Source organism: Siphateles boraxobius, unplaced genomic scaffold (genome assembly GCF_051911475.1).
Source record: "Siphateles boraxobius isolate OS27281-9 unplaced genomic scaffold, OSU_SipBor_1 19, whole genome shotgun sequence".
Taxonomy (NCBI): domain Eukaryota; kingdom Metazoa; phylum Chordata; class Actinopteri; order Cypriniformes; family Leuciscidae; genus Siphateles; species Siphateles boraxobius.
This window is the reverse complement of record NW_027508799.1, coordinates 33,237,664-33,255,000: the sequence shown is the minus strand read 5'-3', so window position 1 is coordinate 33,255,000 and position 17,337 is coordinate 33,237,664. Positions and strand designations below refer to the sequence as shown.

The window sequence follows — 17,337 nt, the reverse complement described above, 5'->3', positions numbered from 1 at the left end:
GTGTGTGTGTGTGTGTGTGTGTGTGTGTGTGTGTGTGTGTGTGTGTGTGTGTGTGTGTGTGCGCGCTGTAAATAATGTGTAAGCAGGTTAAATCTCTGCTCTCCAGGGCCCGGATTACAGACTGTATAAGAGCGAGCCGGAGCTTACCACGGTAGCCGAGGTCGACGAGAGTAACGGCGAAGACAAATCTGAGCAGACTGCAGAGAAAGAGCCGCCCGGCGTCACAAAAGGTGCCCTGACAAACACCAACACTTCCAGACGTAAAGCCCTCGCTGCTGTTCACTGATCTCTCTCTCTCTCTCTCTGTCAGGTATCGTTTACCCTGTCGGAGTGGTCAGCCCGAGGACTAAATCACCCATGCCTGAATCCTCCACCATCGCCTCTTATGTCACCTTGAGGAAGAGCAAGAAGCCTGACCCCAGAACAGTAAGTGCACTGCGCACAAGCATGTCAAATAGATCTGAGAAATGTGTTTGCCTGTGCAAAACGAACTGTTGCAATGCGCTTGCAAAGGTCAGGGTTGCCAGTAAAAGCCCAAAGGCCTGTCAACTATAGTCCAAATAGCCCAATTCGACTTAAAAATCACTGTATAGTAGTTTCATAAAGGAGCTCAAAAGGCCCCTCCCTGATAAAACTCATCATCTATCACAGTTGTATCAATGGTGGAATGTAAGATATTTCAAAACAAGCATTTCATTCAAATACAGTTTATCCACTGTCTCAAACCTTGAACCCACGGGAAACAAATGAACCCGCGGAATAAAACCGTGAACTTGGCAACCCTGGCCGAGGCATTGCTAGGCATCCTGGGTGGTTACATGCTGCACACATCAATAAACATTTATAATAATAGTTTGCTTCACAGGTGTCACATGACTTGAGCATCTGGTTATCATCTTAGAAATATATACATATACACTACCGTTCAAAAGTTTTAGATTGGTTTGATTATTTTAATATTTTTTGAAAGACTCTCTTCTGCTCACCAAGGCTGCATTTATTTGATCTAAAACAGCAAAAACTGTAATATTGTGAAATATATAGTTTCCTATGTGAATATATTTTAAAATGTAATCAGCATCATTACTCAAGTCTTCAGTGTCACATGATCCTCCTGAAATCATTCTAATATGCCGATTTGCTGCTCAAGAAGCATTTATTATTATCAATGCTGAAAACAGTTTTCAGGATTCTTTGTTGAATAGAAAGTTCAAAAGAACAGTATTAATTTATAACATTTAATTTATACATTTTATAGTGATATTTGTATATGATTTGTTGATTTTGTATATTTTAGAAAGTGTGTGTGTGTGTGTGTGTGTGTGTGTGTGTGTGTGTGTGTGTGTGTGTGTGTGTGTGTGTGTGTGTGTGTGTGTGTGTGTGTGTAACTATAATACTCAATTTAATATAATATATAATTTAATATTACACATTATTAAATCAGTATTTTGTTTGGTTTTTAAATATATATATATATGTAATTTAATTTGCAATATATATACATTATATTAAATCATTACAATATTTGTTGATGGTTTTGGTTGAATATATACATGTATATTTTGAGTTTGTGCTTAAAACTTTATATTCATATTTGTTTGAATATATCCGTTAATGCATCTATCTATCTATAATATCCGCATGTTTAGTCTTACCCGCAGGACCGCCCCCGCAGCGCAGTGGAGCACATGAGCGGTGTAGAGGTGGGCCGAACACGCATGAGTGTCGAGGAGCAGATGGAGCGAATCAGACGACACCAGCAGGGGGCGCTACGTGAACGAAGAAGAGAAGACGGCTCACTGTCACGCAGCCTCTCCTTCACTAAAGACAACCCGTACTACACCCTACAGGTGCCAACATCTGCATTTCAATGCTTACAAATATGGCTTAGGAAGTTAATGGATGTCAAATTCCTCCCTCAGATATCAGACCGATTATTAATCGTATATGTTGGATAAGTGGCAAGAGGAGTGGAACACGTGCAAGAATATAAAGCTATATGAAATTCATCCGGAAATTTCAAACAGACATTTAATCACTCTTAAAACTAGATCTGATCAAGTGGTATTCACCAGATGGCGTATAGGTCATACAAGTTTGACTCATGCGTTTTTGCTTAAAGGTAAAGACTCAACTCTATGCTAAGATTCCCATCTCTGTTAAACATATTTTATTGGACTTTCCCGAGTTTAATACAAGTAGAATGCTCTTTTATAAAATTATTTCACTTACGGACTTTAGTAAGATTATACCTGAAAACGTTTTGGATTTTTTTATCATATGTTAATTTAAAAAAAAATATATATATAATATTACTTGTTGTGTTTGTTTGCTTGGTTTTATTATATTTATATGATATTTGTATTTTTCTAATTGAATTTTTGACATGAAGATAGCCTTAGATGCTGACATTGCATTAAATAAAACTATCTATCTATCTTAAAAATACGCTTGCATATCTGCAACATTAGTTGTGGAGTTACCAAGTTGTTTTTTGGCACATTGCTGTCCAAAACCCTTCACCTCTGCTGTTTATTAAACATCAGATTGGCTGTAATTTTGTGGCTTTGCATTGCTTTACCGTAAGATGACACTGTGTCTGGTTAGTTCACTGTATCATCTGAGATTTATAAATGCTCGGCCATGACCTGCACCGTCTCACTCGAGTGAACCCGCTCTGAAAACCACAGGACATGAATAACATATGAACAATGTCACATTCCCATCATGCATCTAGTCCGGAGGGCTCTTGCTCTCATAAACCTGCTCCGCCATTAGAAGTTTGTGTAACGGCGCTGTAATTCAAAGTGACTCGTCACTGGATGAATCGAGCTCTTAATGATTCCCTACAGTGGTGCACTTTAGTTTTCCGGCTCGCTGCGCTCCTGTCCAGCAGAGTGTGTGTTTATGGCTTCCTCTTCTGCTGGGTTTAATGCTGAGCGTTTGTTCCCTCAGATGCGTAAGAGGAGCCCGGTGATCTCTCCGGATGAGCAGGACGAGCACAGAGACCCATCGCCCGAGGATCTGGAGCGAGAGCGGCAGGCTGGGAAACACACTGATGCGGAAGAGAACTGCAGGGAAACTCGGGATGTGGATTCCGGGAATGCCAACTTGGAGAACAAGGTACACATTAGGGCTGTCACGATTCCTTGATTTAAAAAAAAATACTTGATTGCAATTTATCCGTGTCGAGTAACCCGCAAAAGTGTCGCATTCCTCGTTCGAGAATCCATGAAACGCATTATTAGACCGTTTTCTAAGGCTGCATGATATATTTAAACCATTTGAAAACCATACTACAACATACTGATGTTGTGAATTCACAAAGGCTGCGATTCAATTAAATAAATATGCCCTGTGGGTTTAATATATATGTGCTTTAATTATTTACATGCATGTTACGTGCGTCTCAGAGTGCCTCCGCTCACAGTAAATTAAATGAACGCTAGATAAAATGAAAATAACCCCATGATTTACTCATCCTCAAGTCATCCTAGATGCATATGACTTTCTTCTTTCAGACGAATACAATCAGAGTTATATTAATAAACACCCTGATGCTTCCGAGCTTTATAATGGCAGTGGAAGTTTGAAGCTCAAAAAAGTGCATTCATCCATTATAAACCAACTCCACACTGCTCTGGCGGGTTAATAAAGGCCTTCTGAAGCGAAGCGATGCTTTGTGTAAGAAAAATATTCATATTTAAAACTAGAAAGTAAAATAACTAGCTTCCAGCCAAACGAACATACGGATTCGACTTCAGTTTAAACAAGTGCTGTCAGTTAAACGCGTTATTAACGGCGTTGACGCAAACCCATTTTAATGGCTCCAATTTTTTTATCGCAAGATTAACCGTCTTTTTGGCCTAGCAAACTTTGTAGTTTTTCTTTCACATGCTGTTGCAAGCAACAACTAGTAACGTTAGAAAAGCTACAACACCACAACGGATCTAGCTAGACCGGAAACAAAACAACAGGCACCCCGCACACACTTGTTTGGGCTAACGTTAGGTTTTGAGTGGATGGCGAGCGCGAGATGCCGAAATGGATGCCAATAAGACTCTGAATGGAAAGTTTACTTATAAAAAGTTGCCGAATGGTTCTATTGACAAGACCAAAGTGATCTGTGTGTTTTGTATTTGTGAACTGAGCTATCATCGCCGCATGTCCAGTCTGAAATACCACTTGATGGCCAAGCACACATGCGAATTCTCCGCCCCCTCGTCAAAGCAAGGCGACAATGGACAGAGACTATTTATATAGAGACATGCCACTTCCTCAATCCTCAATACAACTAAATAGGGAAAACCTGTAACGCCAAAGATGTCGGTTGTATGCACATGTCCCGCCCCTCCCGCTGGAAAGCCAATCGTCTGCTTTTAACAGTCAAGCCGCGAAACATTTAAGCCTATCGTCTGTTTCCACTGACGCATGCGCACAGTTGAGGTCGTTTGCGACAGCGGAAAATACGTTACTGTTTGTAAAGGCGGCAGATTTGATATGCAGTGTATGTGTGCGTTGTGTAAATATCAGACATCCCAAGTCTCCCGCATATTGATAGCGGCTCCCTGATGCCCGCAAATTAGTTCGAATCTCCCAGAATCTAGAGCGAGCGAGCAAGAGCTCGCACATACTGTGCTTCAAGCCGTGTAGCGCGCGCACGTCAGAGGGAGAGAACCCTTGCGCATGCGTAGTAAAAGTATAACCTGTGGGGAAAAAGGCGTTTTAAACCTTATTTCGCCTTATTACTTGCCTAAAAGGACTTTGCAATGGATGACTTCAGACAGAAGCACATGGATACCACAACTAAGAACAAACTTACTGCAGCCATAGCTAAATGGGTGGCTAATGCATGTAGTGCCTATTAACGTTGTGGAGGACGAGGGTCTAGCTGATATCATTCGCATCGCATCCAAGATTGCATCGCATCAAAAATGAGAAAAAAATAATGGGACAAAAAGAAATCAAGGGACATTTAGAATTGATAAAAATGTGCGATTAACTGCGAGTTAACTATGACATTAGTTCGATTAAATATTTTAATCGTTTGACAGCACTAGTTTAAACGCAACTTATGTGAGTAATGCAACACACTGCTGATATTTACGCTACGCCATCACGCACTACACGCTACTTCTGACGTCACAAGTTGTGTGTAAGTTGCGCTTTAGGTGTAAGTAAATTCTGTATGTTCATTTGGCCGGAAGCTAGTTATTTTACTTTATAACGTTTTAAATATGAATATTTGTCAAAATAATTGTCCGATGACTCGATTACCAAAATAAACAACCTTTTCCAAGAACAGTTTCCATGGAAAACCTGGAAGTATGAGAGGGAATTTTAAATTATAAATCAAAAATCTAAATATCCCTTGCTAGGTGTTTAGGGAGCAGTGAACACTCTGTAGGGTCCCTGTGAATGCTGCTTCTGTGCAGTACGAGAGTATTTCATGGGTTTGTGTCTCTACACAGGAGAAGCCGCCCGTGTCCCGATCAGCATCCATTAAAGAGTCTCTTCTGAGGAGCGTGACGCTGAACGAGGAAGAGTCGGAGTCTGAGAAACCGAAGCGTTTGAGTCCGCTGGAGTTTCGCAGGAGTCTGGCCACACAGAACAGGTGCGACTCACTTCTCACACACACACACAGACACAGCGTTTCATAACAGCAGTGCTCACAGCTCTCCGTTGTGTGTGTCAGCTTGCAGACGGCCGTCATGGTACGCGTGGGCACCGAGGAAGAGGAGGATGAGGACGAGAAGCCCTCCAGTCAAGAGCAGGATGTGTCCTATGAGCTGACCAATAGCAAACATGGCACGCCGATGTCAGGTGGGCTCTCGTACTGAAGTCAATCTTTAGTTCTGATTCACTCCATTAAACTCTAATCAAACGCTCTGGGTCGAAAGGAAAGTGTTTAAAGAACTTCTTCCCCCGCAAACCTTCTCATGAGTCCTGCTGCCACTAACACTGCTGTGTATTTGTGTGTTCTAGAAGCTTTTAGTAAGTCATGTATTAATGTATATATTTATTTATTTAATTATATATAAATATTATATATTGCATAATTTCTGTATTTTTTCAGTGAATCATATTATATAATCATTATATATATATATATATATATATATATATATATATATATATATATATATATATATATATATATATATTAATTTAATTTATATATGTATATATCAGGGTTATTATAGTTAACTAAAACCGAAACAATACAAAACATTTTTGTTACTTGCAAACATCCAACATTTACTGAAATGAAATAAAATGTACAAAATAAAAAAAATGCTATATTTTTTCAATTTCATTTATTTTACTAAAATGTGCTAAAATAAAATGTATAAAAACTATATATAATTTTTTTTAAAAAGTCAAAAACATACAAGAAAATTACTAAAACTTTTAACTGAAATTAAAATGAAATAAAACCTTTTTCTCAATGGCACAAAAGTAACACTGTAATCATTTTAAATGAATATCTAAATATAAATGTGTACATTTTATATATTCATATATTTATTGATTCTTCATAGTCCACTGGGCACTTAAAGCCGGTACTACTAACACTAAAAATTTTAGTTTTTAATTTTAGTTTTAATTAATTTTAGTGAAATGTATTAAATTATACATTAATTCTATATTGGTTTAAATATTTACATTTTAAATATAACTCCCTGCACCAAACACTAAACCTGTTGTGCATTTTAGTGAACTTGATTTTAGTGAATCAAAAAATAACCAGCATGTCCAGTATATATTTTTGAGGTTGTGAATAGGAAGTGTTGATTTAGTTCCCTGCTTGAATGTGTCAGTGTTTGATTATTAACCGGCTGGCCTGTGTGTGTGTGTGTGTCTGCATGCGCTGTGTGTTTTGCAGTGAACAGTGTGTCTACTCCACCCCAATCTCCAAGCTCCTCCTCCTCCCCCCCGCCTCCGCCCTCCCCCCCACAGCTGACGGACGGATCTCACTTCATGTGTGTGTGAGAGGAGAGATGGACGAGTAAGAGACACGCACACACACCACAGTCAGACGATCAGATCGGACACTAGTGTCTGCTTTATATACAGTGGTCTCAGTTAGTAATGTCTCCAGCAGTGTATCTTTATGATATTGCTCATAAAATGAGTGTGTGTGTGTTTCATAGCAGCTTACAGGAGATGTTTTCTGAGGGCTTTGTCTCAGTGCGCAGGGTTTCACTGCATCATAAATATGAGTGTGTGTGTGTGTGTGTGTGTGTGTGTGTGTGTGTGTGTGTGTGTGTGTGTGTGTGTGTGTGTGTGTGTGTGTGTGTGTGTGTGTGTGTGTGTGTGTGTGTGTGTGTGTGTGTGTGTGTGTGTGTGTGTGTGTGTGTGTGTGTGTAATAATCTGTCTGTTCTCCGAGGAAAATGAAGGATCCTCTCAAATGAAGCAGTAATTAGCCTCCCGACTAGAGTTCATTAGCTTCAGTGAGTCTCAGTGAACATCAAGCTTCACTAATCAACAGTGCAATTAACAGTCATTCAGACGCCGCCGCACATGATCAGACGCTCACACACACACATATATATATATATATCATCTCCACCATTTAGTAAACGAGGGAACAAATTATTATATTGTGCACAAGATTTTGTAAAATGAGGGAACAAATTATTATATCGCACACACGATTCAGTAAAACGAGGGAACACATTGTTATATTATGTACAAGATTCAGTAAAATGAGGGAATTAATTATATTGTGTGCACGATTTCATAAAACGAGGGAACTAATTATTATATTGTGCACAAGATTGAATAAAACGAGGGTATCGAATTATAATATTGTGTGCATGATTCAGTAAAACGAGGGAACGAATTGTTATATTGAGCACAAGATTTAATAAAATGAGGGAACAAATTATTATATAATGCACAAGATTTAATAAAACGAGGGAACAAATTATTATATAATGCACAAGATTTAATAAAACGAGGGAACGAAATATCTTGTGTGCACATTTTGATAAACTGAGGGAACAAATTATTTCGTGTGCATGATTTACTAAAACAAGACAACGAGTTTTTAATCCATGACCACTATATATATATATATATATATATATACAGTATATGTTTGTCCGCATGTCATGGCAGGGCTCTGCATTAATACATGTGATTTTGTGTGTCCAGCAGCCCCTCCACCGTCATCAGTGAACCGCAGCATGTGAGGGGACGTCCCACATCATCATCATCATCAGCTGACCCACACGAACACAGCGACGTCCAGGCCTTAGTTCAACCCATGGGAAAGGGATTGATTTCTAGTGATGATTATTTATATTGCTACTCTTCTCTTGAGTTTTCTTCTGTTAGATTGAGTGTAATGTGTGAGCCGGTGCTATTTTGATGTATTACAGCACCCAGACTCACTAAAAACAGGAAGTAGAGCCCATAAACACACGCTCACTTTCCTCAAGCTGCCGAGGGTTGCATTCATCGCTCGCTTGTTTTATATGGATTTTAATCAATCGCTCCCGGTTTTACCTAGTGTTCTCGACGCGATTTTAGTACTCATATCTTTTGCACTGTACGACACCCATCGTTTCTTTTTTGATATCAAACGATTTGTGTATAAACGATGTACAACTGTAAAGGTGCCGATCAACAGGATTTGTAAATGATCTGTATGTTGGATAGTTCGCAATAGCCACCACACTGTTTCCCGACACACTCATGAATGTTCCAGCTTACGTTTTATTTTTCTATGGCTGAGATATATTTAAATAGAGAGAAGAGTACAGAGTATTACAGTTTAAAGAAGAGTATTACAGATTTTGGCTTTAGCACATGAGAAGTGTAAACCGTTTTAAAACAGTTGAAAAAAGCAATAAGCAGGGTTTGGTGTTTCACTTAAATGTATAAACTGTAAAGTTCATGATGTATATACTGTACACCATACAATGTGCAGAGCGGAGATGCAGAAGAGGTTATGTATCAGAGTCAATATGCAAATGTTCATATTTCATCTGTTTTATATCATGTGAAATAAATGTTGATGTTCTTATATATGCGAAGAGCTTTTGATTCCTTTTTTTCTCTGATAATGAGAGTTTGCACAACATTATTGGGGTTTTCATGCACTACCACTATCAAGCCTGCATTTATTCGATCAAAAATACAGAAAAAACTGTAATGTGAAATATTATTACAATTTAAAACAACTGTTTTCTGTGTGAATATATAGTAAACTGTAATTTTCAGCATCATTACTCCAGGCTTCAGTGTCACATGATCCTTCAGAAATCATTCTAATGATGATTTATTATCAATGTTGGAAAGAGTTGTGCTGCTTAATATTTGAAATTCGCTTCTGCCCGCATGATTTCATTTGATTGGCCATCTCAGTCATTTTGAAATTGACTAGCGCTGTTATGTGTAAATTAATCAAGTGTGACCTGTACATTCATTAAATTTATTGATGTATTCATCTTATCCAAAGCAAGAATAATGGAATAATGATTGTTTAAAATCATCCGTGTTAAACACCTAATTCACTCGGTATTTTGGCACCATCTGGTGGTTAGATGCAGCGTTGCAACACAGTACGACTAATGGCGCCCTCTGCTGGTCATGATGTGTAAAACATGCTTTCTAATGCTGAGTGTTTCATAAATGTGCAGTAATGCTCAGTAATAATGATCTAAAAATGTTGTGAACATATTTAGTTTTGGCCTCGAATCACAAGCAATGTATGATTTGCATGAAAAACTGAGGATCTGGATTTTGATTCCAGTATGTAAAATCCTATCAATAGGAAACTAACGCCATCTAGTGGTAATTTCCAGGAAGGGAACGTTTTAAAGGTTTAAATGACTCATGATATTTTCCCGTTTTTAACTAGATTCGTGTGGTAATGCGGTAAACACGCCACTGATTGTGAATCTGGACCCCCAGATATATTTTCCAAGCATACTCAAAGGAAATATATATTTTTACAAATATATTTTCAGCCTTTTCGTTAGATTATTATAACTTGACACCCGTTTCAGAAAACACAACATTTAACGACTATAAATTAATTAATCTAGATTAATTTTATTTAAACGCTTGCTTATATTTTTTATTCAACCATATGTTCGAAGAAATTTTCAAATAACGATGGAAATTTAGATTTGCATCTTAAAAGTATCTTTATGGTGTTTTATAACACCAATGATGTCTTAAAGAAATGAGGGTAAATAAATATAAAATAATTTTGAGATTAAAGCCTCATTTTGAATTAAAATTAGCAATATTTCAAGGTCATTCAGACATTTAATAATTAAAACTTTTTAACTTCATTTTGGATATTTGGTGTTGCGAGCACGTGGAGGCACTCATAATAAGCGCTGACGTCACGCTCGCTCCTCCCCGCGCGTCCCCGATCAACCTCCAGTTCCACGATCCGTCCGGTTGCCGAAAGTCTTCGCGTTTCACCCGTTTCCCGTCGCTTAAACCCGGCCAGACCGCACGTACACGAGCGGAACCCGATGGCTTCGACGACTTCAGACGGTTCCGAGCAAGAGTCGGCGAACCTGAGCGAACAAAACGGCGATGGGAGCGAGTCGGGCCTGCGCGCCGCCGATCCGGAACCGGCCGTTAAGATGGACGGAGCGCAGACGGACGAGAAGCTCAACGGACACCAGTCTACCGAACAAAGCCCGGTAGAAACCACGCGGGGAGATGGCGGTAACGACGAGGATGTCGAGACGGAAGCGGAGATGGAGAAAGAGCCGCAGAAGAGCCCCGGTAGCGCAGACGGGACGGTGGAGCGGATGAAAGGAGAACAAAGAGGGGATGAAAACGCGTCTTCCCCGGCGGAGAAAAACAGCAGCGGCGCCGGAGGAGGATTGAAGAGGCGCGCGAGTCTGGAGATGATGAGCTCGTCGTCGGACGGAGAACCACTCAGCCGCATGGACTCGGAGGACAGGTGTGTGTGTGTGTGTGTGTGTGTGTGTGAACCCATCATCCCAATCATGTGTTGTTTAGTATTAGTTCTGGTGATAAATCACGCCTTTCACGCGCTGTTTAACTTAGATCATTACTCCACTCTTTCAAGCGAGAAATGTGTAGCTGAACAATTAGAGAGGATCACAAAACAATTTAGGCGTAAATAACAAAATAATGAATAAATATTAGTAGTAAGGAATAAAGTGTAGTCTAATGGACGTTAATTACTATGTTCTAAATGAATTTGAATTTGTTCTGGACACAAACAAATAATATCTACTCTGCAAAATATTTTGTAGGCTAACTTATGTCATAAAGCGATGTTTATCAGACATGTGTAAATTTAGGTTTGTCTAATGTCAAAAAGCAGAAATGAAACAATTAAAATTGGTTCTGTATATCAGTTATTGAATGATAAAGTGGTGAGCATAAAATCTATTTCAATCTCTTCTCATTGCTATTATTAGTTTTAAACATGCACAGAGTTGTTTTGCAATCTAAATGGTTGCACGTGTATTTAAGCTTCATTTATCTCACTGAAGGTTGCAAAGAATTCGATTAATTATTGAAACAACACTCATTTCATAAGTTACGTCACCTAGGCTCCAAAAAATGTGAAAAATTGAATGGTAGAGTGACTCACACACAGGTGGCAACGTTTCGAGCACGTAGGCTCTTCGTCAGACTTTTCAGACTTATTAATTTCTTTCCCAATTTGAGCAACGTATTGCTTTGCAGTGGTTGTGCAGTGCTTTGCATCTGATTTTTGGTTCTGAATTTACTTGAACAACTGTAAAAAGGCCCATCCACACCTAGGATGATAACTATAATGATAAAGATATCGTTCTGAAAATCGTTGTAAATGTAAAAGAATAGCAGAGTTCACACCAAAAATATAACAATAACGGCACAGAGGAGCGATTATTTTTGTCCAGCTGATGAACAATAAAAACATTGACAGTTAATCAGAATTCAGCTTGAGCATTTAAAGCGGCAAACAACAAAAGTCTGCACTTTACAGAGCAATATGTTACTTATTTGTATAGTGATTGTGCTTGATGTGAACAGGCCTTAGCTCTGTATTGGCATCGACTATGGAAAAACATCAATCTGTCAACAATCCCAGGTGTATTTGACCCATATTTCTCTTGGCACCGCAGTAACTCGTTACCCCAGAGTTTATTTGTTCACAGCTGTAATCCTGCTCCTCAAACTCCTTCAAATGTCTTTCTTTCATAGAAACACAAAAGGAGTTAGTAATGTTAGTCAGAATGACTCTGTGAACATTCACCTTCAGTGTATGGAAGAAAGATCCAATGAAAGGGAAATGTTCAGCCATTTCAGAACGATTAAAGCTTCTCACAATCAGTTATTTGTCAAGTCATCTTTATTTCTAATAGCACTTTGTACAATCGAAATGATTTCAAAGCAGAGTCACAGTAATAAACAGGAAAGTAACGGAATTAATAATGCAAACTTATTAATTATTAAAGAGTTCAAATTCCGCTGTAAATCAATGACAATAAATGTCATTATTCCGTTCAATTCAGTTTAGTGATTCAGTTCAATAACTGTAAAGTTCATAAATTATGAAACAAGTTTGATTCAGACAATAGTGTCGTTATTCAGCCCGAGTGGTTCAGCTCAGTTCAATAACGTTTGAAAAAAGTTTATAAGGCAGAAGACAACAGTGTGATTATTCAGTTCAAGTTTTGTTCTCATGTGATACTGTCAGTGCAGTTAAATCAGTTAAATGTTTTTGCTGGATAATATCCATCAGTTTAAATCGGACACAGCATTATGCCTTGGTTTCTCTGGAAGTTGACGTCGTCCTGGTTTTGTGACGGCCTTCCTTATCAAACCGAATGCATTGCTTTGAACTGGTTTTACGCTCCGAACCATGGGACCTTTCGTCATCCTTCCACATCCCCAGGGTGTGTTTGTGCAAGTGTTTATTGGCACTGATCATACTAGGGTGGCTCTTTTATTATTTGTATTACTCTAAAGGCAGGAGAACATGTATTCCTCATCCTCCATGGGGTTTCGAGTGCGCTGTAGACGGCCTGGCTCACACACAGCACATGGGAAATCTCCAAAGAGGATCTGCAGGCACGGTGGAACCAATCACAATGAGCACAATGTATCAGGTCAGCCCAGCGGTGGAGGCTGGAGAAAGAGGGGATGTGTGTGTGTGGATGGGAATCCCTGCGCTGTGCCAGACGTGCTGTTTTTGGTGGAAATAAAGCTCTTAAACCCGAGTGGAGGCCCTGAGCCCTGCTGTTCGGCCAGCTGGAGGGGCTGAATCTAACTTTTGTGTGGGACATCTGGGAGAGTATGACCCAGGTCACACGACAATTGACAGATAAGACTTAACTCGTTCCTTTATAGTGTGGCTTTTGGAAATTGTCTTCAGATCCACAAGTAGGTCAGGTTATTCATCACAAGTCATATTGATAAATGGTTTCGTCATTTAGCTGATAGTTAAGTAATTCTTTACAGTAAGGTTCCATTTATTAACATTAGTTAATGTTAACTAACAATTGAAAATACTTTTAAAGAATTTATTAAAATGTTCATTTCATTATTTACTTATATATTATTATTAATCAAAAGTTGTGTCTGTTATGAACAGTTATGAACAATAATGAACAGTTTTATTTTTATTAACCAACATTAATAAATACTGTAACAAAAATATTGCTCATTGTTAATACTAGTTAATGCATTAAGTAATGAGACCTAATTGTAAAGTTTTATCAATAGTTTTGGATAAAAGTGACATTTTCATACTGTTAAAGAGATACTGTTAGGTGAATTGTTTGCACTTTTCTTTGTGGACTGGGTAAAAATATTCCAAATGACATGAGCGCTGTTTTACAAGTCATATTATAAGCTTCATGTGCAAAATTTGTGTTATGCTCTAGAAATCATCAAGGTTTAATGTCAGTGATGCCAAACACCAGACCAGTATGTGCCAGTTTAAATATGTGAAAGAGCACATGAGTTCTGAGAGATCTGGTGAAGGGGAACTCCACTGAATGGGCCGTTTGAGTAAAAGCAGGTGTTAATTGTTTCCTGAAGCACTTTCCCTTGTCCACTGAAGCAGGGTTTGGCACAGTTTTCTGAATTGGATTCTCAGTGTACCTTGATCAGCCAGCTGGACCAAGCGATCTGTGTGTGTGTGTGTGTGTGTGTGTGTGTGTGTGGAGGTTTTAACACCCTTTGTACTCTGTCACATGAGTGCAGTGCTGAGTGAGACGACCACAGCTTCCAGAAGCAGAAAAACTGATGCTAATGTCTTTCATATGCCACTAATGTCATGCTCAGCACTCAAAATTAGTATTCACATTCAAACTGTTTCATAACCCAGTTTATGCTTTTAAGTCTCTCATTAATCAAGTTTAATTCTAAAATTAAGTCAAGCATGCTATTATAATCGTGGGAATAATAATGCTAATAATTAATTTTAGTGCCTGCGCCATTTACGGTATGTGCATTCTTCAGAAAATGTAAAAATCCATTTTCAGCAAAAAATCTTTGCCGTACCTGTGGGTTTTGCAGATGTAAACACTTTATCACTTCATCGGTAGTCAGACTGGCAGTTGGAGTTTGTCTCTGTGATTACCCAGAATCCCGTTCTTTGGCACATCCTGGGATTTAGCGTCAGTTGCGGGCAGTGAAGACTGAAAGGAACCAACAGATGGAAGTGTGTGTGAGCCCCTCCTCTCCCCTCAGGACTCATTCAGTCACAATCACTGGAGTTCATGGGGCTTTACTGCAGTAGTTTACTGCTGTCTTCTCCCACACTGCACAGCTGCACACCCCCCGCTCAAAAGCTTACGTTTACAGCGTTTGTGTGTCACGGTTAGGTGCTCGCCCCACGGCACTGGCCTCATTTACCGCTCACAAAGACTCATGGTTCATAACGTGGGTGCTGGATTGCTGATTTTGTATAAAAAATTTAGATAAAGTTTCTAAATTAGTCATACTACTCAATATAACTTTCCCCATTTTTATTTTTTGTACTGCTTATCGATGCCACAAGATGTCACTTTTAATCTCTTTATGTCCATAACATTTAAACATTATGAAAAGGCCATTAAAATGCTTTTGTCTAGGTTTACTGTCATATCAGGCAGCAAAGCAAATATTGTTGCACCTTACCTATATGTGTATATCAAAATAATCCTATTTATGTGTGTTTCAGTATTAGCAGTACTCTCATGGACATGGAGAGCATCGCATCCAGTGGTCGTTCTACTCCAGCTATGATGAACGGTAACGGTGGGGTTTCTTCCTCCTCCACTAAGGGCTCATCTTACCCCTGCTGCTGGGATCAGTGCCACATGCTGTTCAACACCAGCCCGGACCTGGCTGAACACATCCGCGGAGTGCACGTGGACGGACAGCGCGGAGGGGTCAGTGTGTGTGCATGCTTGCTTTATGTACTACAGAACATGTATCAAAAATATATTTTCTCAGGTTTACTTTGAGGCGTAAGCTTTTGATGTACTGAGTGAAATTCTTACATTGCTCACTGTTTGCATACCTGTTTCCCGCAGGTTTTCGTGTGTCTTTGGAAAGGCTGTAAGGTGTATAACACACCATCCACCAGTCAAAGCTGGCTTCAGAGACACATGCTGTCACACAGCGGAGACAAACCTTTTAAGGTCAGCCTCTTCTTTGCGCACATGCAAATATTTGTTTTAATTTAATTAATAATACAGTAGTCAACATTGGATCAAAAAAGTTAATCAAAGTTGTCCTACCACAAGAACAGGTATTGTTCAAAATTCATGTATAACTTTGATGAAAGGTTTTGATCCACTTCAAATGTTGACTACTGTGTATATAAATCTTTTTTTTTTAAATATAATTTAAGAAAAATAATTGGTGAAAAAAACATAACGTAGGGTCCATCTTTTGCAAGATGCACCCTACGTGTTCATACTGTAATACTAGTATAATTTTTTGCATACTGCTATATTTTTGTTAGGCTTTGCAATAGAAATACTGTCCACAGTACTCATCCTGTAATTATAACCCTATACCAGTTTTTCATTTACTATAATTACTCTGACCTTTCTCTCTCTGTGAAGTGTGTAGTGGGCGGTTGCAATGCCACCTTCGCCTCCCAGGGGGGGCTAGCGCGCCACGTGCCAACCCACTTCAGCTCCCAGAATTCCTCCAAACTCTCTAGCCAAACCAAGGTGAAGGAAGAGTCGCCTTCCAAAGCGGGCATCAACAAACGGAGGAAACTCAAGTACAAACGGCGACGGTCGTTGCGTAAGTGTCAGTGTATCTTTGATCTTTAATCCGTATTCAGCTCTTGTTTCCGAACTCCTTCTCTCTAACTCCAGTCTGTTTCCTCCCACCAGCGCGACCTCATGACTTTTTTGACGCCCAGACCATGGATGCAATCCGTCATCGTGCCATTTGCCTCAATCTGGCGACCCATATTGAGAGCCAGGGCAAGGGCCACAGCGTCGTGTTTCACAGTACGGTGAGTACGTCCTTAAGCAGGCTGGATCACTAGCATACTATTTCTGCTGTACACATTGTACATTACACAGTGAGCACTTTTATTTCATTGCATATTGCACTCCACATGCTTTTTTTTTTTTTAAATAGTAGCCTGTTTGCAGTATATACTGCACAGCAAGCACTGCAGTGATGAGTTTTATCTGGGAAAACTTTGAAGGGCCTGGAAAAAAAATATTACAAGTAAAATTGTTTAGTCTTATTCTCTTTTTTTTATTTTTTTTGAAAGTTGAATTTTATTAAATGTTTGTATTTATTATATTGTTCGTTGAATCTGTGTCTATAATATAATACCCTGAAAAGCTGATATGGCAATACAACCATCCAACTTCGTATTCTTCACTAGTGTTACATTTCAAACGCAGCCCATGTTTTTAGAATAAAAAATATACTTGTTTTTTAGAGAAGTTTGTGTAGATTCTGTCCTGATTTGCTGAATCATGAGAAAGCATTTCTTCTTTATATACTAGTCATCAGCATGACTGCTTTCCATGGCTATCAAGCTCAAGTCGGGACTTGCTTGGCTCTCACGGTCCAGTAGCGTCTGTCTGAGCCGCTGCTTCCCCGTGTCTTTAATTAAACTGTTAATGAGCTGCACAGGCCCTCCTCTTCACAGCCTCGCCTGTGGATCCCAAAACCCCAAGAAAACTGTCCCATTTAACCAGCAGAGTTTTAACAGCACGGATTTAACCCATAAACGAGTTCTCATACAACATTTCATTGTGTGCTATTGAGCAGGTGATTGCCAGGCGAAAGGAGGATTCTGGGAAGGTGAAGGTGCTGCTTCATTGGATGCCGGAGGACATGTGAGTATATGAAAGCGCACCACTCACCTC

The 17,337-nt window shown here is 39.2% G+C and overlaps 2 protein-coding genes across 55 annotated transcripts in view; both read left to right on the top strand.

Annotated features, from left to right (window-relative positions):
• Nucleotides 1-9,042, top strand: part of plekha5 (pleckstrin homology domain containing, family A member 5) — a 138,143-nt gene extending 129,101 nt beyond the window's left edge. For 24 of the 50 annotated variants that reach the window (XM_077235079.1, XM_077235080.1, XM_077235085.1 and 21 more), the window contains 8 exons: nucleotides 107-230; nucleotides 311-426; nucleotides 1,650-1,850; nucleotides 2,956-3,123; nucleotides 5,472-5,614; nucleotides 5,696-5,823; nucleotides 6,887-7,009; nucleotides 8,162-9,042. In XM_077235079.1, the coding sequence (XP_077091194.1) occupies nucleotides 107-230; nucleotides 311-426; nucleotides 1,650-1,850; nucleotides 2,956-3,123; nucleotides 5,472-5,614; nucleotides 5,696-5,823; nucleotides 6,887-6,993 (987 nt within the window). In that variant the 3' untranslated portion in view covers nucleotides 6,994-7,009; nucleotides 8,162-9,042. The remainder of the gene's footprint in view (nucleotides 1-106; nucleotides 231-310; nucleotides 427-1,649; nucleotides 1,851-2,955; nucleotides 3,124-5,471; nucleotides 5,615-5,695; nucleotides 5,824-6,886; nucleotides 7,010-8,161) is intronic. The other 26 variants (XM_077235081.1, XM_077235099.1, XM_077235095.1 and 23 more) reach the window with 3 other exon arrangements.
• Nucleotides 9,043-10,369: 1,327 nt separating this feature from the next.
• aebp2 (AE binding protein 2) overlaps nucleotides 10,370-17,337 on the top strand; it is a 62,848-nt gene continuing 55,880 nt past the window's right edge. For 4 of the 5 annotated variants that reach the window (XM_077235136.1, XM_077235137.1, XM_077235138.1 and 1 more), the window contains exons 1-6: nucleotides 10,370-10,940; nucleotides 15,168-15,378; nucleotides 15,523-15,630; nucleotides 16,060-16,252; nucleotides 16,339-16,463; nucleotides 17,240-17,307. In XM_077235136.1, the coding sequence (XP_077091251.1) occupies nucleotides 10,501-10,940; nucleotides 15,168-15,378; nucleotides 15,523-15,630; nucleotides 16,060-16,252; nucleotides 16,339-16,463; nucleotides 17,240-17,307 (1,145 nt within the window). In that variant the 5' untranslated portion in view covers nucleotides 10,370-10,500. The remainder of the gene's footprint in view (nucleotides 10,941-15,167; nucleotides 15,379-15,522; nucleotides 15,631-16,059; nucleotides 16,253-16,338; nucleotides 16,464-17,239; nucleotides 17,308-17,337) is intronic. The other variant, XM_077235140.1, reaches the window with a different exon arrangement.